This window comes from Botryllus schlosseri, chromosome 12 (genome assembly GCF_051294905.1).
Source record: "Botryllus schlosseri isolate E-star chromosome 12, Bs_hap1, whole genome shotgun sequence".
Lineage (NCBI taxonomy): Eukaryota > Metazoa > Chordata > Ascidiacea > Stolidobranchia > Styelidae > Botryllus > Botryllus schlosseri.
In genome coordinates, this window is record NC_137247.1 from 17,272,589 (window position 1) to 17,298,217 (window position 25,629).

A 25,629-nucleotide genomic window follows, 5' to 3' on the forward strand; every position below is an offset into this window, starting at 1 on the left:
TTTGAGTATCTAGTTGTATCAAGTGTTATTGAAATAATTGATTACCGTAACTTGGATTAACTTCCGAGATTGATAGACTGCATGATTGATCGAGGGATAAGAATGAAATTCGTCCCCGAGGATGCGAAGATCAAAGACGCAATGGACATTACAAAAAATTCGTCTCGTGGTGCACATTGCCTGTAAGAGGCGATAAGCACCACTGAGTTTTGGCACCTTTTTTCCATGTATGATCTGAAACTGTATGCGAATTATAATGACGTGTTTCTTGCGACCGTAGCCAATTTCATAACATAACCACTCCCGATTCCGGTGCCTACAGTATCAGCCGACATGAATAAAGTCCGTATTTCACCGGAAATGAACATGGACCCTTGTCAGTTAAACATGAGTAAAGCTAGAACATTACGACTATATACCCTGGAAGGCGCCCGTAGGCGACATGTGTAACCTAAATGATGCCGTGAATGGCAAAAAGGTTTGGAACCTCTGTTTTAGACTGATTGGTTCGGAAACCTCGTTTTGATAAAACATAAATATAATTGTAAAGAGCATTGTTGTAGTTTAAATCTTTCTTCTTTCTACCTCACGACAATAAAAGTAAGATTTTATGAATAAGACGACTTCGCATACAATTCGAGTGGTAATTGGTCTAATCGTGTAGGCCAGTGGTTTTTAACCTTTTTCCTCCAGCGCACCCTTTCCAAAATTATCTTCCCGCCTCATATTGTAAGGACTGTAATAACGACAAGGGGGTAAGAGGGAGGGCCGTCAGCACTCCGTCAGCCCCCCTAGAAAAACGAGTGTCTTGCGCGCCCACAGCGTGATAAACCGAAGTTCTGGGGGCTTCGCCCCCAAGAACCAGTTGCGTGATTTCGATGGTCAGGAAAGTTTGTGTAGCCTACTGGTCGCCCTTGGCGCCAAAAGTTTCTATAATGCATAAATGAATAGGTGGTGATTGCACATATGTCGATTTAAACTTTCTTTCCTCTCGGCCCACGTAATCAGATTTACCAGCAGCGCTGAGTGAGCTGTTGTATTGGAAAAGGAAGGCCACGTAATTAATAATTGAACATATTCGGGCGTGCCCGATGGTACAATTACTTCGTTACATGCTGTTATTTTGTTACCTCTTGTCCGCTATATAGTCAAAAGATATTGAAACGCATAAACGTATTACACTAAATTAAGCAGACGATTCAAAATTGGCATTTCTTCACTGGAAAATAATTTTCCTTTGATGGATGTTATTTGTCCTGTTTGGTGCAGATTACGACGACATGATAATTCAGCACGAGCGATTTAAGCACATATGGACAATTAGACTTATATCCATCGGAGTTTACAGTCAACGTAAGGGCAATCCTCTTCGCCTAAGGTTTTCTCGCTGACGATCTTTTAGACGCACTTCTCGGCGTCCCATATTGGCCGGAACTTCATATGTTCTCGTGAATCATGACGTGGTAATGGCCGACGCAGAAATGCCAATTTCTATTTTCTATATATATAATGCGTATTTTTTCGTTGGATTCGTCAAAACATGATGTGTAATTTATGTTCATTCGCCGAAATAATTCAGGGCACCCTCTAAGCTCGCCGATTGGGGATTTGGGTTGCAACAGTTTCGGTTCTGGTATGAGATCAAAGTTCAGTCGGTGTTTTCGGGACTTTGGTATTGGAAATATTTAGCGCTTTAATCGCACTTGAGGACCATTCGACTAATAAACCATATAATAATTGTGTCTGGCATATTCACGGTCACATTAAGGTTGTTATAATTAGAGCCCGACCGATATTGGATTTCTGAGCCGATACCGATAAGACCGATATCCAGTACCTCCACCGATAACCCCGATATATTCAGCCGATATTCAAAAGATATGGAATCTAGCTCAAGGGCCATATTTAACACCTCAGAGCATTTATTTCAACAAATTTACAGCCATTGACATGCTTGAACATGAAATAAATGATCTAGGGGCTATAAAAATATATCAAAAGCACCAATCCAGCAGTTGCAGATTACAGTTCCCGAAGCACAATTTCTCGGCCCTTTCTCCAAGGAGAGAACTTCTGTGGTCTTCCATAAATGATGTATATAGTACTAAATACAGTGCGCAATCTTTCACTTGGTACCATAGTTAGTGGCACAGCAAGAATTGGAAATCTTTCTTCATTTCGGTTCCACCACTCCCTTGCAGGGGATCTTTCCTTCAATGGTTTCACCAAATATTGATATTATTATTGATATTCTTCTGGCAGTGCACCTGGAGCCTTCAGGACATCATTAACAAACAGCTGAAGAGAATGTGCAAAGCAACTCAAATTGTCCGCGTCTGCAACTGCTCCACCCATCCCCCTTGGGCCTTGACCATTACCAGCATTTCAACAATCAATTGATCAATATTTTACGCTCTTCTGTCAGAATTGGCCAATGTCATCACGGAATCAAACATTTTCGTATCAATTATTTGCTTTACTCCACGTTTTCTTGATTTTCTTGCCCTCTATGCTCGCATATTTCCTATCATGGTGGCCCCGCAGGCCTCAGTCAAGACGACTTCATACATTACTGGTATAATTAGCTCTGTTGGTCCCGAACCAATAGCACTATCTTCAGAGAAATGTTTCGACGCGACGCTTTTCTCTATCATCACGATGGTCAGGCCAGCATGATTGGAGTTCTCATTTCTCCTACTGATTGAAATCTTCTGCAATGCAGTTAGATACAACTATCCATCATTCCATCCAGCTGCCAGAGATGAGCGGATTTGAAATTTCTATGTCCTAATCCAATCCAAATCCGAACCTTCAAATCCAAATCCAAAACCTAATCCATAACTTTTTCATATTCAAGTCCATGTCCAATCCTAATCCGATTCAAACTGGAAATTCAGAAGAAAAAAAACTAATTTATGCAATGGAATGATTCGAAAATTTTCTTTCTCAACCACCGATTCCCTTGATTCAAGATAACTTAGTAACCATAAGTACATTATTAACTGATCTGAATAAATTTTGTCGCCATTCGCCACACGACATTTCAATCTCCCATAAAATAGGTAAATCCAATCCAAATCCTAATCCGTTGTGAAAAAAATGTCTAATCCAAATCCAATCCAAATCCGACAAAATTTCACAAATCCTGTTTTTTCAAAACCTAATCCTAATCCGTGCTCATCTCTGCCAGCTGCTCTCTGTCTTTGGTGATCGACTACTGCAGGGGGATTCCCACGAAGTCAGTGGGGCATAACGGTGTTTGGTTAGTTATCTATAATATTTTTCAGATAGGCACGCCTACTGCCCTGTATGCAGTATGCACTTTATGCAGCTTAGCCCTTTATTTTTATAATTTACCGTCCTCACGTCTTCTATCGACTTCTCTGAGTCCCTGCCACCATGTTGTGACGTCACGAAAATGGCCGATATTTTTTAAACGTCAATGGCCGATACCGATATTTCTCTCCAAGCGTGATATCGACTCGATATTATCGGCGAGCCGATAATCGGTCGGGCTCTAGTTATAATAATAATCGGTGATGTCTCCTACCTTGTTGTTCGAACCATCCCAAATTCACATGATGCGATTGACAATACGGGGAAATTAATGGTATTGGATTTTGTCTTAGTGCTTTGTGTGACAAAGTAAGCCAACTGAAAATGGGATGCATATATCTGCTAACACTGCATTTAGTTCTTTACCCAGGTATGAATTTTAACATGAATGTATTCCAAACAAAGCAACTCATATTATATAACGTTCATGTGAGGTTGTGAACCACAATACTAAATAGTATCATCCTTTATGATACGATGAAGAAATATTCTGACGATTTAATTTCGTATCTCTCTAATGCAAATATATTGAGTTATTCATTTCGTGCACAAAGCTTCAAAACATATATTATGTACAAGGGGCTCTCACTCTCAAAAGTGATATGTAGTGCCCCCTTCTCTGATTTTCACACGCTGTGCGCCGCAGGATATAATACCTAATTCGAAACATTGTTGAAAATAACAATACGTGCATTTCGTTTTACATGAACTATAATAACCAAGTACATTTTTCAAACATTTATGTATGTAGCGAACATCGCCGCGTAGAGCGACCAGAAATTTTGGGATTTGACATGTTTTGTGGAATGTTAATTTGCTCTGAATACTCGATAAGGATATGTCCTACTACTACATCATCTATTGCGAAGCCATTTTTCTTCAGCGTCCCCCATATCACCCCTGAGCGTTTCCGCCCCCTTCAAAATCGCCAGCGCACATTGCGGGGTGCTGGAGGCGCGGTCAAGAACCACTGGTTTAGGCATTGATATGTTTTAGAATTGATAATTTTGGATCGCGGTATAGACAAGTCAGTATTGACCCTAAAATGGGTTTTAATTGTAAAGCAGTACGTTTTGTATTGAAAATAACAAATATCTATCATTTCATTAGGCTACTAGATACACTGGGTCCACTTCACGCTAAAGAATATTTTCTGACATCACCGCAGTTGACGTCATTTGTTGCTCAATTTATTTTTCTACGTTGCAAGTCGATTTAATTTCGCCTTATAACAATTATCATATTCGGTGGTAATAATATTCGTACAATTATCATTCACATAGCTCTCGACGCTGCACATAAAGGATCCCAACATGTCACCAGTCGACTACCACGAAATCGCCTTTATACTCAAGTCCATCGATTGCAAAAATATATATTTTCAAGAGTGTGAATTGACGAGTGGGAAGCTTTCTGAATTCTACACCGGATGTAACGAAAACGAAATAACGGTGAGTGCATTTATTGTGAAGATTGCAACTGCAATATTCAGTTGATTTTAAACGATACTGTAAATATTAATGAACATACGGCCCTTCCTCTTCCTTTGACTGCTGCAAGTAACAGTGCATTGCTCTGTTATGAGAACACATGATGGTCAAATATCATGATGTTGTAATTGAAAATGATTTCTGCATTGACGACATGGAAACTTAGCCCAATCAATAAGAAGTGAAACAGCATAGATCCACACTCATTTCCATAGTTGAATTTTCGTGTTACAATTTGGTACCATCGCAAGTTCAAATAAAACTGCAGTATATCATAACGAAAGTTGTACAATATAGTTACTATTCACAAGATTTAATTTGTAGCGAATTCATGGGTGAATTGTATCAACTGAAGTTACTGTAATAGTTATTTCGAATTATCCCGTTGTCCTCCGTGACAGCTATATCGTTCTTCAGAGGTTACACCGTTGTTGTAGTGTTGTCGACAAATGTGTTCAAACTAGTCAGCGCTGCTATTAAAGTAGAAAGTAATGCTGCAAAGGCTCTATAAGTCATGATATACACTGTAAAAACACGTGATGCCCATGCATTGTTCGTGAATCTAGGCAACGACAAAAATACATATGTATCGCGGGCGACATAAATTGTTTACAGGGATCAAGTGTTAAGAATTATCGTTCGGGATATCGCATATTTAGTAAATATAATATACCATGGCACATAACATCAGTTTCGTATTGCGCATACCTCAGGAGCTGCAGCATTTCCATGTGAATTTAAAAAGTCTGGAACAGGGTTTCTGAAAGGGTTGGCCATTGACCACTGGTGGGCCACAGGAATAATTTGACGTGGGCCATAGAGCTATTTGGAAAATTGTAGAATTCGTGAATGTTTAGTTGCATTGTTTATGTTCATATATTCAAAAATATATTTATATTATCGGAATCTACGTGTGATACATAAAGCTTTTCATCCGACTCTGATGAGACTTAGTGGCACGGATGGAGTCATAATGTACAAGTGGAAATGGGAAGGGAAACGGCGGCTTTTTTCCACTGAGCTATGACAACCTATGGCCAACAGCAACGGAAATAATTTAGTCTATGCAATAACTGGAGGTTACCTAAACTGAAATAAACTGAAATAACCAAGTATTCTGACAGGGTCGTGCGTCGTTTGCCTTTGACAAGTGACTGCCGTCAACTCGGAGTGAAGTATATTTGATGTGATTTACGGTACTTCAGCAGGTCGTATTATGGTAACATAAAAATAGCCAGAATACCACTTTATTATAAATTTTCCGCTTCTGCTGGAAGTATACTGCACAAGCGCAACGAATAGTAATTGATGGCGACTCTTGACTTGGCTAACTCTTGTCGGCTCTATCAGAGCACCTAGTCGTTCAGACAGAGTCGCTTTGTCATATCATTACCTAACCGTAGCAGTTAATAACCAATAGATACACTAGTCAGTAGTTCTCCAATTCCTATTGTAGGAAATTTTGCAGGGTCGTAACTGTCGAAACCCTAACCCCCAATTGGGGAAGCTCGAAATTGTCAAACATTATTTCGTTAGTTGTTTGTTGGAGATTTATTTAACTTGAAAATATTCCAACATGTCTGAATGTAAATATGAATAGTAAGAGAAAAATGCGCATATTTTAGAAAAATATCATATTGGCGGCGGCGATTACCACACATTGAACAGGACTCTGACTCCACAGGTGGGCCACATAACATTTTCAAGTCGAAAAATGGGCCACAGCTAAAAAACGGTCGAGAACCCCTGGTCGGGAATATAAAGATAATATTTGATTCACAAGTTCGGAAACCAAATTCTATAAAATCCTTGGAATAGATTACAACCGTTTCCTTTCTATGATGAAACAATCACCATTATTATGATAATGCCTGAAAACAAACTTGACGACTAGATAGTTCTAGTTGTCTAATTTGTCTAAATTAGAGCCAAATGACAGTTATCTAATTTTAATCTATTTAGTGAAATGTTTCTATGCTTTAATTATAATATTATTGTAATTTATTGTTTTCCTGAAAATTTCCATTGTACGCGGTATTTGCGGCTAGTCAGTGACGTGCGGTCCAATGAGGCAGGTGAGGCAGTGCCTCACCTGTCGTCTGGGTGAGTAAGTGAAAATCGTGAAAACCCTCGATGAGTCGATGATTTATTGATGTTTTACATCGATAAATAAATAACTAAATTTGAACATTTTTATCACCCAACATCATCAATCTGCTTAATTATTATTCAAAAATTACAGCGGAAAACGTAAGGTGAGGCACAGGTGAGGCACGGGCGGGTCGTGCCTCACCTGCGACAATGCAATTCATCACAAATAGCCCGGAATTCGTAATAATTAGTATCAATCAAAGGCTATCGTCACACTGATTCCGAAAATCCAAATATGAACAGTGTCAGAGCACCAGAACCCCCTCAAAATCGCCAATGAAGGTGACATTCGGCTTTATTACAGACAATGCCATCGCAAAGAAACAATGGCCAGGTGAGGCACAAACGAATCTGATTCATGCACTATTCGCTAACAATTGGACAGTCGAAGCGCAATGGAACGCGCTATCGATGCCGGAATCCAACCGTCTTGTAACTAGGAATTATATAGTAGCGACGGCCAACACGCAATGCGGAGCCAATACTTTCCTTTACTTGTGTAGCTGTTATGTATTTTACATCCATAGCTACGTTAAATTGGATATTTTACATCCATAGCTACGTTAAATTGTGGTATGTGATAGCTCCTTGCATAAGCTAAATTGTCGTTGTCTGTGTCCTTTATGCTGTGTTCGACTGCAATACCTATAACCCCTAATTGTGGTATGTGATAGCTACACTTACATAGCCTGCGTTGTCGTTGTTTGGTCGGTGGTGCCACTCCTAGTGTTTTTACACTAGATCTAGTGTATTTTGACTTGGCCTAGTACATTTTCCTTCGAAATTCGGCAAATAGTGTTTTTTTACGGAACAAATTTGTAACTGACTATGCTATTTTCATGCGCTTAGAATAATTTATACCGGTACTTGAAGAGATAGTAATTACTATCCGTCTAAACTGCCCATTTAGCAAAATAGCGACCAGTCCTACATGTATTGTAAAATATGGAATTGCAACGGCTATTGGTGTGCAGGTGCACAGAAAATGCTATCTATGCCCGCTGCCGTTGTTATGTGCGTAAGTGTTTGTTTTTGTGTGTGTGCTTGTATGTTTGAGGGGGGCGTGCCTCACCAGTCATGAACCTCACCGCACGTCACTGCGGCTAGTAAACAAGAATATCTACCGCAGAGAAATCCAATGTGAATCCACCATCGCACTGCTGATATAGTACAGTTATGTGACGAATAGAAGCCATGCGGGCATAGTAGCTTTTACTCTGTGAGCTACATTCCAGTTTCAAACACAAACAGAAAAGCACCGGAGAAAACAGATAGGTAACACAGGCTTGTTAATTTCATGCCCTTAACTGCATCAAGAAAAACGTGCAAGATTGCTTCAGATCTGACCGAAGAAAATATATTAGTCGATGAAGTGGAAATAAGATATTTCACAGCAGAGCGTGGCAGCATGAACTGTGTTGTTTGAGTGACTGGAAAAAAGAACATCAATTTCCTTAGCTCAAGGCTGTTGCTCTAGAACTTGTCAGCAAGACTGCAACATCAGATCCTTCAGAAAGAGTTTTCAATCATGCGGGAGAACTTTATAGTGAGAGGCAGGGTTGTAACCAGATGTTGTCTGTAACGCAGTACTTCTGTTTTTTCGAAGTACTCAAGTAGTTTTCCGCTTGCAGTACTTACTAAAGGAAATCTAATTTCCCGTTACTTGTACTTCTACTTCATAATATTTTATGATCTACTTACTTTCTTTTCGCTATTTTCAGTTTTTCAAGCTAAAGTAGTTAAATTCTGCAATCAGAAAGATAGCCTAAGGAATTTCGGCGCTGTTTTCACGCAGTACCAACATTTAATTTTCATACAAGTGAAGTGAAGCCAATAATTTTGTCGTGCTTCGCGCACATGGAGGGATAAATATGCTTTCACGAAAGTATAGGTGGATATAATTTAGGTAACGGGTATGTATGTTCAGTTCACACTGCAAGATATAAAGTTCCAAAACTGCGATTTGACGAAGCAAAAGCTCACTGAGTTTTTCACGGGATGTATAGACAACGATTTAACGGTAGTAGCCTACATTTCGGGTTTGTATGAACAATAAGTTCGTATGAGACAATAGGTTATACCCTATAGTGTTTCACCACTGTCTATAGCAGTGTTGCTCAAGGTTTTCGAACTCGCGGACCGGTAAAACTCCCAAATAAGTGCTACGGACCGGCAAGCCTAACAATAATAATAAACATTTACCCGAATTGTCATTTCGACAAATGTTTGCAACTAAAAAGTAGATATTGGAATCTTCATTTGTTGCTGCTTTTTGATATTTGACGTGTGATCCGTCGATCTATTCAAGTTTCTGCAGGGTTACGTGACGTTAAAACCTCTTACCTCAGTTGTATTGTTCGGTTTCTTTTTATAGAAATGCGAGTTTGCTGTTTCCTAGCCTTTATTCTACTGGTAAATGTCGCTAGATCGAACCGCCTAAATTTAACGAAATTTTTCTACACGTACGAGCTTTGGGCTACCTTTAAACAGTTTTGTACAGCACTTAAACAATTGTGACCTGCGTTAAGCAGACCATCATGATCTCCATACCGATAACATGCACAAAAATGCCTACCAAATTTCTAAATGAATTTATAATTTGAAGTTCTCGCATTTGAGAATATAGATATAGATGTAAAACTGTGATATGTCTAGCGGACTGGCAGGTAATTTGCCATGGACAGGCACGCTCATATATTAGCAGTATGTATAGATATAGTGCACCGCTCCATAAGTCGTGGCTCCGCCGCTAATATGATTCTACAGTGTCTAATGGGCACCTCTATCGATAACTGTCAAGGAGGAGCTGGTGCCCTCCCCCCCCCATATTTTCAGGACCACAGTAAAAACAATGGGTAAGAGGTCGAAGAGCGGTCGGTATTTTCGAGTTGGGACTTGACTATTGGCAATATTTAGCTCTTGAATCGCAACCCGACGATCACTCGACTAATGAATGCTACAATAAATGACTGTGCTATATTCGTCATCAAATCAAAGTTGTAAAACATAGGGTTACCATACGTCTTCTTTGTCCTCTTTTTTGACTTCTTTGAAAGTGTCCTCGGCGGATGCCGAAATGTCCTCTTTTTTGAGAATTTATCCTCTTTTTCGAGAAGTTTGGTTAAATACATGGTGAAATTCGACTGAAATACAGTAAATCAGCACTGGAGTAACGCTCAGGCGGCTATTTCGGAAGCTGAGCTGGGAAGTTGACCTCTTTTTTATACAAAAGACGACAAAGTCGGGAGAAATTTACATTTTTTTCAGGATCTTGCTCCGGTATTGTAAGTCTGAAAATTTTGAAAAAGTGTCCTCTTTTCGGATTTGAAAAATATGATAACCCTATTATAACAACCATTGGGTATTGGCTCATACCATATGATTCGAGCCCGCCAGATTTACCTTTGCGATTGGCAATACGGCGAAGTTAATGGTATTGGATGTTGTTATATTGCTTTGTGTAAGTATAGTAAATCAACTGGGGATGTGGTAGAGATCTTAGCTCTCATTGAATTGAGTACTGCACCCAGTTATTAACTTCATTATAAAGGTAATTCAAACAAATCACCCCATGACGTTCATGTGACGTTGTGGGTCACGCTCACAACACTAAATAGCTTATTTCTTTATGATACGATGAATAAATATTCCAAAGATTTTATTTTGTAGCGCCTAAATACATGTGTATTTTAGCCTAAAGTTTCTTTAATGTGCAAAGGACTCTCACTCTCAAAAGTGCCTCAACAGTGCGTCTCTCTCTATTCTATTTCGACACGCTGTGCACTGCAGGATACAATACTTCGTTCGAAACATTTTAAGGAAATAACCCGAACTAGCGTGACGGAAGTGTTTTAATTGGGAATAAGCGATCGTAAAGTACGCGCAATTCATTTTACATGAATTTATTACACCAATTCTGTACATTAATTTGATAAACCAATGCTGTCGTGGAAACATGTTGCAAACATTACAGGTGTATATTTTGCGTGGAGCGCGACGAATAATTTATACATGTGATTGATTCTGTCGAATGTTAATGTGCAATAAGAACTCAGGGATGTGCAGAACCATGCAGAACACTACGGAGAGATATGCAGAACACTACATCCAGTGATATATATACTCATTGTCCTACTTTAATATTCGCGCCATTCAATTAAAAATCCAATGCTTAAGACTATAGATCTCTTACCCGTAGGCCGTACGCGTACCATAGGCTGGGAACCAATGCATTAGGCGTTATATTTTACTGACCAGAGAAGACATTATTCAAGGCTATTGCTGCCGAGTACCGTAACCAATATAAGGTTATTGAACTGTCATGAACTTTCAAGTCCGATTGAGCTGAAGAGCGGAAATCACACTTGGTATCGTGACTTTCATTGATTTGCTTTGCTCATTCGCTTTACATTTACATCAGTTGGAGTAGCGTATCACAAGATTGCGAGCTGTAATGTTACTCTTCTCCTTGGTAGTTTTGGGGCTTATTTCCCAAGCCATTAGGCAGACGCATCAAAACAAGTATATGGGTTTTTCAACCCTTTGACAACTGGATCCTTCGGGACCTTTGTGTCATACTAGTAATTGTTTCCGCCAGCAATCATTTTTCACGAGCGGAATATACGCTGTATTTGGGATAGGGGTGCTGTATTGTTCCTTTAAAGACTTGGCAACCCAAGCACTAGAGCAGTGGTTCTTAACCTGGGGTTAATTACCCCCAAAGAGGTAATCTACCCATTTTGGGGGGTTAATTCAAATTGAGGTAATTTTATATACTTATAACGATGTACTGAAGTATGTAATTAATGTAGGCTAACATATACTTTTCCGAGCTTGTATATATTTTGTTTCACTTAATATAACACGTCATCCCTGCTGTGATATCATAGTAGCCACTATTGATTGTGAATAACAGGGTCGAATGTAGTTTAGTATAGTGCTCGACAAGTCCAATTTATTTTGCAGTATTGCGGATCATCTACTGCTGTGCGTACTGGAAATTGAAAGACTGCAATGGGCGTCTAAGTTTAGCTTTACACCTATAATGTAGTAACAAGATCGTAGAAATATAGTTGTTAGTATTGAAAAGTGCAGGGGTCTAGTCTAGTCTGTAAAATTAAGTCTGAAATCATCTAAATGCCCTTTGGGTTAGCCTACAAAATGAATAACCAATCTTTGTCGTGATGTCATAGAACCTTCTGATTGAATTTACTTCAATGCTGTGAAGTAGGATTTTGTGCAATGCTATCTATCAAAACGAAATAAATGTGCGATTGACAATTACATGAGACGCTGTCTATTATCCTACTCGTTGCATGAATTTGACCACTTGATAACACGAAAACAGCATCAGCCTTCCCCTATGACTTGAGAGTACATTACAGAGTACATTATGACGTCGCCTTTGGGCTGTTTTACAATTCATTGAGTGCGAGCTGTTTTTTATTATTATGTTTTGAAAAGGGATAATTGAATCCCGTCATTTTCTTCTTGGGGGTAACGATATGAAAAAGTTGAATAACCACTGCACTAGAGTGACCAAGCGTTCTTGTTGAAAACCCAACAACCTCTTCGGCCGAAAAGTGCTTCAGTGCATCATAGTTGATATCTAAACGAGGTACAAGATTTGTCTTTTTAATTAGACACTTTGATGTCCTAAACCAATAGCTTACTTGTTGCACATGTAAACAAAATATTGTTAAGTACATTCATTTTATTTTTGTATAACAATTTTAGGTTGGTTTGGGTGGATGACAATTTTGTTGCAAAAATGTGCAGATGGTGCTCAAAAAGGTTTAAAAGTACTGGAAAGATCAATCATTTGTTTTGTGTAATCGCATCTGAGAGGTTGCATTATCATTCAGCTCACGAAACTGTCGATAGAGGATGGAAAGATGGCACCAGATGTCTATTGCGACGTTGCGACTATTGTTGGCGTCACGGGATGTTCAACCGTATTTTTCAAAGATTGCGACCTCACGAAACAGAAGTTAAAATGTTTCGGGTCAATCGGCAAGATAAATCATATATTGGTAAGTTAAAAAAATTGCTCATTAAATTTATGTTATTGAAATATATTTTTCGCGAAATCGTTACGATAAAAAGTGTCGTATTAGTAATAAGTCTAGATCGCCACATACGCGATTGTATACATAATCATATCGCTATCTACATGAACAATTATTATTTCACCATTTTTAAATTAACAAGGAAGAAAATCGACCTTCATTTATAGGTATCGAGTCTTGTCATATTGGATGTCAACATGCCAGCCGACGATTATCGCGAAATTGCAAATACTCTGAAGTCAATTGGCTGCAAAGAGATAAAGTTCGAAAACTGCAATTTGACGAGACAGAAACTCTCAAAATTCTGCATTGGGTGTAAAGAAAACGATTTATCTGTAAGTCGATTTGCCGCAGCAGATTCATGTAGTGTTGAATCTCGAGTCCGGGTCCAAGTCATAATGATCACTGCTCATTATCGGGTTTAAGCCATGTTCAACTCACTTTTTGGAAACTCTTGGTTGATATCGAAGGCCTCAAATTCACGGTATACTCACTTCCCTCAGTCTTAAATTGTTTTTAAACTGATAAAAGAAAGATTCTGGAAATACATTTCCAATGTCAGTGTGCAAAATCGAGTACCTGAGTGATTCGATCCCCATTCGAAATTTAGTCTTCATGTTTAGTTGAGTATACCGGTATCAATCATTACGACGACACAGCAGTATGCATGATGCGGAAGGTTCAAATATGCACTTTTATGGCAGCACAATGATTATAATGCATTTTTAAGTCAAAATAAAGAATATTTCGTATTTTACCATACCTTTGTCATTCCACGTTCTGACAGTGCTGTGGATTGATCACGACGTCATAGACATGTCATTTCCCTAACATGCGTAGCTTTCAACTAGCCTACATGTTTCGCATTATATTGCAATACGACCAATCTAAGTTTGAAGACTTCCACAGTCGGAAATACCATCGAAAGCATAATTACTATTGTTAGTTAATTCACACTTAGTAGCAAGGAGCGTATAAGGTTAGTATACTCGAATATATCATCTCTCACTACTATACTCGACTCGAATAATTCGAGTTAATGTTCGATTCGAATTCGAGTACTTGAATCCTTGTGCCAGCACTAGTATTGATACAACAGGCTCAAATCTTTCCATATAAGAATGTCTCGTGTCATATGACTTGTTCAAGTCGTCAGCAATTACTAGTATAACTATGGTAAATACACAAAGTAACTTGAGTCATTTGTGATATTAAGTCAGGTCGATTCAAGAAAAAATTGCTACTCTAACCCGACACGAGACCAGTCATATGACTCTGGTCAGTACTATGCAGTGAAATGATACAAATTGCGATTACTTGGTTCAATCAAGTGACTAACGACCAGTGTTGGGATGACTCGAGTCATGACTTGACTCGAGTCAGACTCGAGTCACCTTTTTCGTATGACTTGACTTGACTCGAGTCACTTTGGTAAAATGACTTGACTTGACTTGACTCGACCTATCAGAAATGTGGATTGACTCGTGACTCGGAGCAAAATTCACGAGTCAATTTCAAGTCATCAAGTAGTCGGTGTCGATCAAAATCACTGTATATTGCATATGTTCGAACTGTTCGTCAAACGCTGGTGTAACCCGTGAGAGCGACCAATCATTCAATTATCGTGCGTTTTACTGAGCCTCCCTTGTTCTCTCACAAATAAATTGACCGCAAACGAAGTGATCGAAGCTTACAGCTTACGTTGTCGTAAACTAGTATAGTAAAGAAAATTCTGTTCTCTGTTTGTACCTAAACCAAACCTATTGTATTATTGAAACTGAATTCGAATACAGTTTATATAGTCCTCAATCATTGGCCCAGGCTCGAATTGTATCATATCGATTTATAAATGCGTAATATGTTACATCTTATCAATTCGTATCTATTCTCTATCTGGGCTGGTAACTATAAACAGAGGTTTAGCAGTCCTACTTATATGTGAGCGATACAGTGCCTTCTCGCATATATATTTAACTGTATATTCGTTCATCGGTTCAAAATCAATGACCACTCAACCTGTATTTCAGACAGCTAGTAAAACGCAATAACTTAATCAGGCCCAATACTTCGAAAAGGCAACTTGACTTGAATTGTGACTTGACTCGTGACTTGACTTGACTTGATTCGGCTTGACTCGAGTCACCTCCAAAAATCGAGTGACTTGACTTGACTCGAGTCACCTTTGAAAATTGATTAACTTGACTTGACTCGAGTCAAAATGTGCAATGACTCGAAATGACTCGTGACTCGAAGGTAGTGACTTGATCCCAACACTGCTAACGACTGTCTGTCATTCGATTGGTTTATAATCTTGGGCCACTGATTGTCCTGTTTTAATGTTCGCGCAATTGGATAAAACCGATTTCGTATCCACCGTTCACACCAGTGTTGGATATTTGTAATTTGTAATTGAGATGAATGTATTTAAATACCTTTTTCATGTAATTATATCTGTCATTTCAATAGAAGCATTTTCATTTTGTGTAAATGTAATTGTAATTTCATAGAAATTTTGGGTAATTATAATTTCAATTACAGTACATTTTTATTAAAACCCGACAAGCACAACATAAAATAATTAGGCCTATTAACAGGTGTGCTAAGCGTGCCTCGTTAAGTCAATAATTCAGCCATGACAAATTGTTTCCAATACTTCAGTAGCAATAATAAACTTGGAAAATTGCAAAATAGTCCAAAGTAGGGCTGGGCAAACTTTTCACCTCGCAGGCCGCATTCAACAGTTGAGTCCATTTTCGAGCCGCATCATAGTAAAATCGTAATTATAAGCCGCAACGCAAGCTTTTATTACATTAGGCCAGTGGTTCCCAACCTGTGGTACGCGAAGGTCTTCCAGGTGGTACGCGAGTAGTTTCTGATTTTTTTCGACAGAAGGGACTTATTAGTTCAGGTGAGGTTGATTTTGAGGTATTTTGTAGCATCGCCTCCTCGTATTCGACGCTAGCTTGTCACGCTATTCCCCAGCTGTATATTTTCCCTTCTACGTGGGAGTGCGAGCAAGGATTTCCATCCCTATACGACCATCAAGTCGAATAAATGAAACCGACTTGTTGCGCCCATGCATGACTTTCGATGCGCTTTGAGGAAACGTATGCCAGGCATCGACCAGCCAGCGCAGGGACGGCCAACCCGTGGCCCGCGGGCCAAATGTGGCCACGAGATAATTCTCGAAATTAGTTATATTATCAAATAATAAATTACTCAGGTAATTTACTGTGAACTTCCAAGGCCCACCTAAAACTTGATTAGTCTGACCCAGAAATTTTGGAGGTTGATGACTTATATACCAGTTCCGACGCACTGGGGTAGCAAGGGGCCAGCATGATATTTCGTAGATCCCCCTATATGACCATAAAGTAGAATATTTCGTGGTAGATTTATTTGACTTGATATTAGTCTTAGCCCGTCGCGCGATTTATTGTCACTCAATTTGTTGCTTTTTCTAGCCCTTCCTGAATAAAAAAAACTACTCCCAATCTACTCAATTAACTATACTGGCAATTATGAGAAAACGTGCCGTATAACATCCGACTTCGCGTCTGCACTCGCAGAGATGAAGATGATCGGCGATGAAACTTTTGCACAAAATGATAGACGCATGTTCACACCGAAATCGTAAATATTAATATGTCCGAATAATCCTGTGCTTGCCAAGTGAGCCCAGCAGTGGTATACAGACGTGACCCACAATATATGCAAGTGACGTTAGTATTGGCCTAACTCATTCACTAACTATGAAAAGCTTTCGCACTTCGCGCGGTTACTTCATGAGTGCACTATGCACACTTACTTTTCATGACATCATTGTTATCGATTTTAATGCGTAGTAATATAAGTCTTCTTTTCATCATTACCTAATTCGGTTCCCTCCTATTGGGTGGCTAAATAAAAGGTTATCGACATTCAAGTGGCCCGCGCAATGGTTCGCAAATCTCATGTGCCATTTGGTCGAGAAGGTTAGCCGCCCCTTGCTATTGGAAAATAAACAAATGCAGCCATCGCATTGAATAAATCGACTTTTGTTGTTTGTTGTTAATTCATTAGGCTGTTCTTCTTGTGACTGGTGGTGAAAAAACAATTCCATGCATCCCATTAGCCCTGACTGATAATGCCTATAGTTTATTAGAATTTGATATTGCATCTCGCGTAGGTCAAATACGTGCTTATGACGTAATAAATGGTGGAACATTTTTGACCGCCTTCGGCGCGTGTAACTTGTAGGTGGTACGGGATCACTGCATAAAACCTCGAACTGGTACGTGGGTGGAAAAAGGTTGGGATAAACTGCATTAGGCCATATGAAGCAACCGAAGACATGGAGATAATATGAATATATTATAACAATATAAATGTTTATTTTATGATAACGCACATGTGTTAGAAACATCATCGACATTGAAAAAGTTGGCCATCCGCAATCGATTCGTTAAAATTAGGGATGAAAGTAGGTTGTGCCGATTCTCAGGATAGGATTTAAATTTTAGTATTTGAGCAACGATTGGCTTATAGCAGTGGTCGGGAACCTTTTTCGACCGAAGAGCCATGTTGGCCCAATATTTTCAATTGTAACTCTCAAGGAGCCTTACGTGCCAATCAATTGTTACGTCACAATATACCATCCATGACGTATTGGTAGCACTAATAAATGGGATTCGTAGTGTGCGCTATATTTTCTGTCACATGGGTAGGCGGAGTCAAACATGGTGACTACAGGAGTATATACCCTGCGCCGTGTGATACGTCAGTGACGTGGGGTAAGGGGCGAGAGTGACGCAGTGCCTCAGATGTCGTCAGGAATGAGTGAAGGAAATTTGTGAACGCTTCAATGGTTATTGGTACCTCTATCGGTGTTTATAAATGACTAGATCAGTGGTTCTTAACCTTGCCCCCAGGGGGCGCTGGCGATTTTGAAAGGGGCGGAAACGTTCAGGGGGCGATATGGGGGGCGCTGGGCTCAGGGTGGCGGTATGGGGGGGCGATGGAGAAAAATGGCTTCGCAGTAGATGATGTGGTGATAGGACATATTCTTAATGAGTATTCAGAGCAAATTAACACCGAAAACTTCGTTACATATAGCCTTCAAAATACATAAAGATTTAATTGTCTATCGGCGCCTAAATGACTGACACCGAATGTTCCTGTCTTGGCAATCTGAACCCCAGAAGACGTATGTCAATGAAGAAATACCAATCTGAAATCGTGTGCATCGTTTAGTTTAGTACGATTGGGCGACAGGGATATTCCTGTTGGGCGATATACCCGTTGAGCGATTCTATATTTTTTGATATTGCAGACAGGGGGTCACGAAATAACATCATGCAATGAAGTCATACCAACGGATTCGCCCGCCCGAATGTTCAATTATTAGTAACGGGCCCTACAGTTTCCAAAAAACCTCACAATGTTCGCTTTAAGTTTTGATGAGTCTGCGCACACTCAACAACTCACTGCGCTGACCCCTGGACAACAGTGCGTATCGACTAAAAAAAGGTAATAACTTCGGATTTGTTGTGCGCAACGTAGATTTTCTGTGCGCAGAGACGGTGTCAGCACTGCGCACGTGCGCAGCTTAGAGGGAACATTGCACCTCACTCAGCTCTACCGGTAAATGTGTTTACGTGAGCAGAGAGAGGATAAAAATTAATCTCAATTTACATGTAATTCCTGATGATATTGACCAATTCAATCATTAATTAGTGAAATTTTTCGCGCTTCGCGCGACTAGGGGAGAGTAGCTGCCTCAGTAAATGGACACCCAATGTAGATACCTAATAGGCTTTCAGCAAATAGAGGACAGCCTAATGGGGGTCTGGGAGTGAAGTCCCCCGGATGCTTGGTTTATCACCCGATGGGGGCCCAGGACCAACGTTTTTTGTTTGGGGGGGCTGACGAATTGCTGTTACGGCCCTGGTAACGAATAATTGTACCTGCGGGCACGCCCGAATATGTTTAATTATTAATTACGTGCCCTTTATCTTCCTATACAACAGCTCACTCAGTTTATCGCGACTTATATATAGAGCCCGACCGATATTGGATTTTTGAGCCGATACCGATAAGACCGATATCCAGTACCTCCACCGATAACCCCGATATATTCAGCCGATATTCAAAAGATATGGAATCTAGCCCAAGGCCCATATTTAGCACCTCAGAGCATTTATTTCAACAACTTTACAGCCATTGATATGCTTGAACATGAAAAATACGATCTAGGGACTATAAAAATATATCAAAAGCATCAATCCAGCAGTTGCAGATTACAGTTCACGAAGCACAATTTCTCGGCCCTTTCTCCAAGGAGTGAACTTCTGTGGTCTTCCATAAATGATGTATATAGTACTAAACACAGTGAGCAGTCTTTCACTTGGTACCATAGTTAGTGGCACTGCAAGAATTGGAAATCTTTCTTCATTTCGGTTCTACCGCTCCCTTGCAGGGTATCTTTCCTTCAATGGTTTCACCAAATATTGATATTCTTCTGGCAGTGCACCTGGAGCCTTCAGCACATCATCAACAAATAGCTGAAGAGAATGTGCAAAGCAACTCAAAATGTCCACGTCTGCAACTGCTCCAACCATCCCCCTTGTGCCTTAACCATGACCAGCATTTCAACAATCAATTGATCAATATTTTACGGTCTTTCGTCAGAATTGGCCAATGTCATCATGGAATCAAAAATTTTCGTATCAATTATTGGCTTTACTCCACGTATTCTTGATTTTCTTGCCCTCTATGCTCGCATATTTCCTATCATGGTGGCCCCGCAGGCCTCGGTTAGCGTCAGACGACTTCATACATTACTGGTATAATTAGCTCTGTTGGTACGGAACCAATAGCACTATCTTCAGAGAAATGTTTCGACGCGACGCTTTTCCCTATCATCACGGGGGTCAGTCCAGCATGATTGAAGTTCTTCTTTCTCTTACGGTACTGATTGAAATCTTCTGCAGACAACTATCCATCCAGCTGCTCTCTGTCTTTGGTGATCGATTACTGCAGGGGATTCCCACGAAGTCAGTGGGGCATAACGGTGGTTAGTTATCTCTAATAATTTTCAGATGGGCAGTGGGCATGCCTACTGCCCTGTATGCAGTATGCACTATATTCAGATTGGCCATTTATTTTTATAATTTACCGTCATCACGTCTTCTATCGACTTCTCGGACTCCCTGCCACCATGTTGCGACGTCACAAAAAATGGCCGATATTTTTTTTACCTTCAATGGCCGATACCGATATTTCTCTCCAAGCGTGATATCGACTCGATATTATCGGCGACCCGATAATCGGTCGGGCTCTACTTCTATATGTAATTACCACCTATTCATTCATGCATTATAGAAAATTTTGGTACCTAGGGCAACCAGGCCACACAAACTTTGCTGACCATCGAAATCACGATAGGGTTCCTTACAATATGAAGTTGGGGGGGGCGCTGGAGCACGATCATTTTTGAAAGGGGGCGCTGGAGGAAAAAAGGTTAAGAACCACTGGACTAGATTATGCACATTTTTATTTCCCAAATAACGGAGTTTTCATATTTATTGTTCGAACATAAAGCTCCAAGAAGAAGTAAGACTCAGACGAGGCACAGACGGGTCAAGCCTCACCTGTGACAGCCCAACTCGTCGTAAATAGAATTTATCGTGAATAGAATTTATCATCACTGATATTAATCAAATGCCATTGTCGCGCTGAGTCTGAAAATCGAAGTATATATGATCGACTTTTAGAATACTCGGCGTAACGTAACGTTGCGTCCCATGCCTACATTCTTGGTGGTGCTAGAAAGCTAATAACCAATCAAGAAAATGTATAGGTCTCGCGTTGTGTTTAATTGTGAATGTCACTTCCAAGGCATTTTGTTTCTCGGTGTATATCAGGAAGACAATGTGTATTTGAAAGCTGCATTGTCCTACAAGTGCCGCCATGTCTGCTATTCTCTTTCGTCAATGAAGGTATCGTACAAACCAAGATTTCTAGACGCGCAATGGTTGGTATGGATCGAATTCGCGAGTGTTGTTAGTCGCCGGTGCGATAGCAACTTCAATTTGGGGGTTTTGAGAAGAGGGCCGCACGAGCCCCTGACCTTGGATACCCCACTGCCTTGGCCTCTCAGAAACATATTTGGTTTGTGCTATGCCACGAGAATAATTATTTCCGCCGTCGATTCTAATCCTTTGTTTACTCGAACACCCCGTTTTAGAGAATATCATGGCATGGCGCCCTCCCCGATATTACAAGGCCCGTATAGTTCAGTCGAAGAGCAATACGGAGAAGTTGTGTCGGATACGGCTTTAACACTTTTCCCGATTAGCATACGTTGGGCTAATTAAAAATATGGCAGATCGTAAAAATGACATATAGTGTGTATGGCTTTATTTTCGGAAAATATAAGGCATTTCTAAACTTGCTTTCATACGTCAACATGTATGTTCTCCAGACAAAAGAACTGAAACTATAATTAGAACTCAACGTATAAAACTCGTGGTAATTGATAAAAAAATACAAATACTACTTCTAAAAAGCGGAAAATATATTTAATATCTTTTGTCCAGAAAGTTTAAACTGTGGTCTGCTAAAAACAGGTCTAACGTTAAAAAAGTCAAAGTCCACCTTTCCTGATTAGGACACGTCATGGGCTGCTAGGTATAGTAGGTAATTGCTAGATTGCGAAACGGTAGTTTCAAACGTTATGGGGGGCCATACTTACTGTGATGAAATAATTGATATAGGGGACAATGCGGTGTTAACGGAACCACGCAATCCGGTATCCAAATTATTTTCAGCGATACTTTCGTTAAAACACATATTTGTCCCTTCTGTGCACGAAGCGCTACGAACATTCTGGGTATTACCTGAATTTTATGAAAATTAAATGTTGGTACTACGTGAAAACAGCCACAAAATTCCCCAGGCTATCTTTCTTATTGTGGGATTAAACTAGGCTACTTCCACTTGAAAAACTGAAAATAGCGAGAAGTGAGTAAGTAGTTCACAAAATATTACGAGGTAGAAGTAGAAGTAGCAAAAAAAAGATCTACTTGAGTAGGTACCAGAAGTATACGAAAACTACTTGAGTACTTTTAAAAAGTAGAAGTACTTCGTTACTGACCACCTCTGCAATTACTACGTTACACGTTGTTATTTAGTGACTTCCCGACCGCAACATAGTCAAAGGGTTAACTTACTCAATTAAAAAAAAAAACGATTTGAACATTGCGTTCACACGAACCTGAACCTTTCAGAGGTTCATACCATCCCTACATGCAGCCCGTTATACAAGGGAGATTGAGCACCCTGCTGCAGACTGAGTTACTGAATGCTGACGCTTTGAACTCGGCGGCCGGCATAACATTAGATCATGGGGAAAGTGGTGGGATGGCGATTCATTGTGATACAAAAATTGTACTTCACGAAAAAGACGGAATACGTAGCGGGAACTCCAAACTTGTCTATTGATTTATATCGGCTTACCACGCACCGAAATTGTGACCATTTATTGCTAGTGAAGGTAAGTGTATGATGTATACTACCGCAAAACACGAAATAAAATTGAATGAATTTTGTCAAAATCATTGGCATTGAATCTCAATTTCTGCTTTTCCCTCCTTGCACGTGATTAGATATACCGATAGGCGATAGAACCATTGGAAGTGGCGTCTTTGAAATTGATTTAACCGTGATCGGAATTGTGAAAAAACAGTACTTCTCTTTTAATCACTTTCACCGTTGGAGACCGTTGTGACGCTTTTGTCTAGGGGAGGGGTGCGCAACGAGCGCGTGGCGACTATTGAACATAAGTATTTCCTGTTCGGGATATATGAAAACATGAATTAAACCAGCAACCGATTGGGAAAGGCGAGGTGCAAAAATATTGCTGATTGGCCCAAACCTTAGACATAGTCCGGCCGTCGAGATGGTCGGCACGGAGTAGTCTAGTCCTTCCAATTTGTGCCGTGTAGTGCAAATGCCACCCACAGAGAACAATAATGAACTCCAATATGTAATTGCTTGCGTGACGCATGTTTCATTGAATTGCGTTTCAAAAAAAAATTGGTCATACGTGCTTTTAAAAACTTAGCGTTACAAAGGCATATCATTTTGATGTGCGAAGCTTGGTTCACGAGATGCAGGTTACGGTTTCGACTCCGAACAAGGTACACTACATACACCCATCAGCATCTAAAGTATTAAGGTTCTGTCTGGCCTTCACCTCGCAATCTCATTCGAGTAAGCAGTGTCATAAAAAGGCCCAAATAGGCCGTTCTACAAGTCGGCAAATACGGAATCACGGTAAGGAATACTTGGTATTTGCGAGTGTTGTTAGTCGCCGGTGCGACATCAACTTAAATTTGGGGATTTTGAAAAGAAGGTAGCACTAGCCCCTGACCTTGGACACCCCTGTCTTGACCTCTCAAGGACATGTTTGTGCTATGCCTCGAGAATAATTATTCCCGCCGTCATGAGAATTTACTAACAAGTTACTGCGCTATTGATAAATTGAGTACAAAATTAAGAAATTATCAAAGAACCATATCTTATACCCAAAAGAGCCATATATGGCTCGACAGCCATAGATCTCAACTGACCACTGGCCACTGACTTATAGATATGTGGAATCTGCGTTTTTCGTTTTGATTTTCTTGAATGTTTAACCACCGAAGCGTTTTAAAATGCGTAGGCCCCAATATCGATCTATTGTGCTAACATTAGAATCAGGAAATGAAATATCAAGTTCATAACCCAATCAATATCATGATAAATATATCAAGAAAACGTACAATCACTAATTATATTCTCGATGCCTTCGCGGGCCGCGCAAATGCTGTTTGAGCAGCAAATAAATTTTTCGGAAACCTGTCCTGAACCAATTCCTGCACAACTGTTAGAGTTTTTTTTTTAATCTTTAACCAGTGCTTAGGCTTGCTGCAACAATTACAAAAAGTAATTCAAGTTTTCAACCAAGGCTTGATCAAACTTGATCACACATTTGAAGAGACGTTCCGCCAATTTTACGTTCAATCGTAGCCAATTCAGAGGGGTCAGAAACTTTTCGCATCCCAATTTTCATCAAATGCAATCCAGCAGTTTTTGAGTGGAAATGTAAATGCGAACCAACATTTTGTAATTTGTAGTTATCTTGAGCTTTTTTACTTTTGCATTTATTTCAATTTTATAATTATATTTTAATTTTTCTAGCTGCAAATCTTCAAAGCTTCTTTATGGTACGAAGCGCTCTCACTATCAAAAGTGACACGGTGCCTCTTCGATTTCAACACGCTCTGCGATGCACGATGCAATACTTCCGTCGAAACATTATGTGATAAATAACGCGACCTAGCGGTACGGTAGTGTTTTAACGGGGCATAAGTGGTCTAACAGTAGCCGCAATTCATTTTACTTGAATTAATAAACCACTGCTTCCGTGGACACATGTTGCAAACATCGTGGGTTTATATTTCGCGCCACGAAACATTAATGGATTTGACAGATTTTGTCGAATGTTAATCCAGGGATGTATCGTTCTATTATATAACACTGGTCAACACATATTTGTAGGCAGACAAAGTAAGAGTGGTTTTGGGGGTTCTGAAGGGCACTGATTCCGAATATGGCCTTGTTTTTTTTCAAATTGGCTCTTGTTGTAGAGATAACCCATGGGGCTAATTGACCAAAATCCCCCATTTTGGCGGTAATGACTAGATATAAAATTGGCTCAGTCGTACCATAAAGCTTGGAAATTCAATCTACTTGTTATTTTTACTCACAGAAGACTCTTTTAAATCAAAAGTAACGGCACTGTATTTAGGGGTAGTAGATTTATCATAGTTACAGACTTTCTCGGATATCATGTATATAAATAAACCACAGTCATGTATATAAGTATTTACCCCAAATAACGTGGAATTAATCCAATCAGTTTTGAGGAAACCACCCATTGTGAATTTGAAATAATCAGTTGGAATATAATATTATTGATATATTTTAAATCACAATTGTTTTCGTACGATTTTCGCCTTTAAGCTATATTCAGTGCAGTTTCTCGAAAGGTTCCGGCAATGGTCAGACATAATATCATCAGTTGTTCATCTTATCTGCCGTGATATCCTTCTTTTGTTGTTCTGGTGGCTTGGTAGAACCTCTACCCTTGCTAATCAACAAGGAAATCAGGAAATATATTAAGATGACTGAACAGGAAGTGAACTTTTATGCTCATGCTTGTGCTCAAGTTTTCGATATGCAGATACGAATTTTCCGACCAACTGTTTGTAGTTGGGTGCATTGTGATCATCTAAAAAGTTTTATTTGCTACATTGTAGGAGAAATTACATGCGGTGAACATTGCTAATGTGATATTGGAATCTTTCATCGGTATTCGAATATAACAGATATCAGATTTAAGCTTCTCGTTTGATAGGGTTACTAGGTATACTCACTTTGTTGACTCAGCGGAAAATTATCCATTTACCAGTCAAAAGAAATGAGACGCATACGAGTATTGTAGTTAAGCCTTTCAAGCACAAATGTTACAGATTTATACTCCTCTTTAATCTTGGTAG

At 39.7% G+C, this 25,629-nt stretch overlaps 1 protein-coding gene across 2 annotated transcripts in view; it reads left to right on the top strand.

Moving 5' to 3' along the window:
- The window catches only part of LOC145451758 (uncharacterized), a 197,782-nt gene extending 179,850 nt beyond the window's left edge, over positions 1-17,932 (top strand). Inside the window, exons 14-16 of one of the 2 annotated variants that reach the window (XM_080329994.1) lie at positions 4,620-4,787; positions 12,842-13,009; positions 13,213-17,932. In XM_080329994.1, the coding sequence (XP_080186120.1) occupies positions 4,620-4,787; positions 12,842-13,009; positions 13,213-13,470 (594 nt within the window). In that variant the 3' untranslated portion in view covers positions 13,471-17,932. The remainder of the gene's footprint in view (positions 1-4,619; positions 4,788-12,841; positions 13,010-13,212) is intronic. The other variant, XM_080329995.1, reaches the window with a different exon arrangement.
- The last annotated feature ends 7,697 nt before the right edge of the window (positions 17,933-25,629 follow it).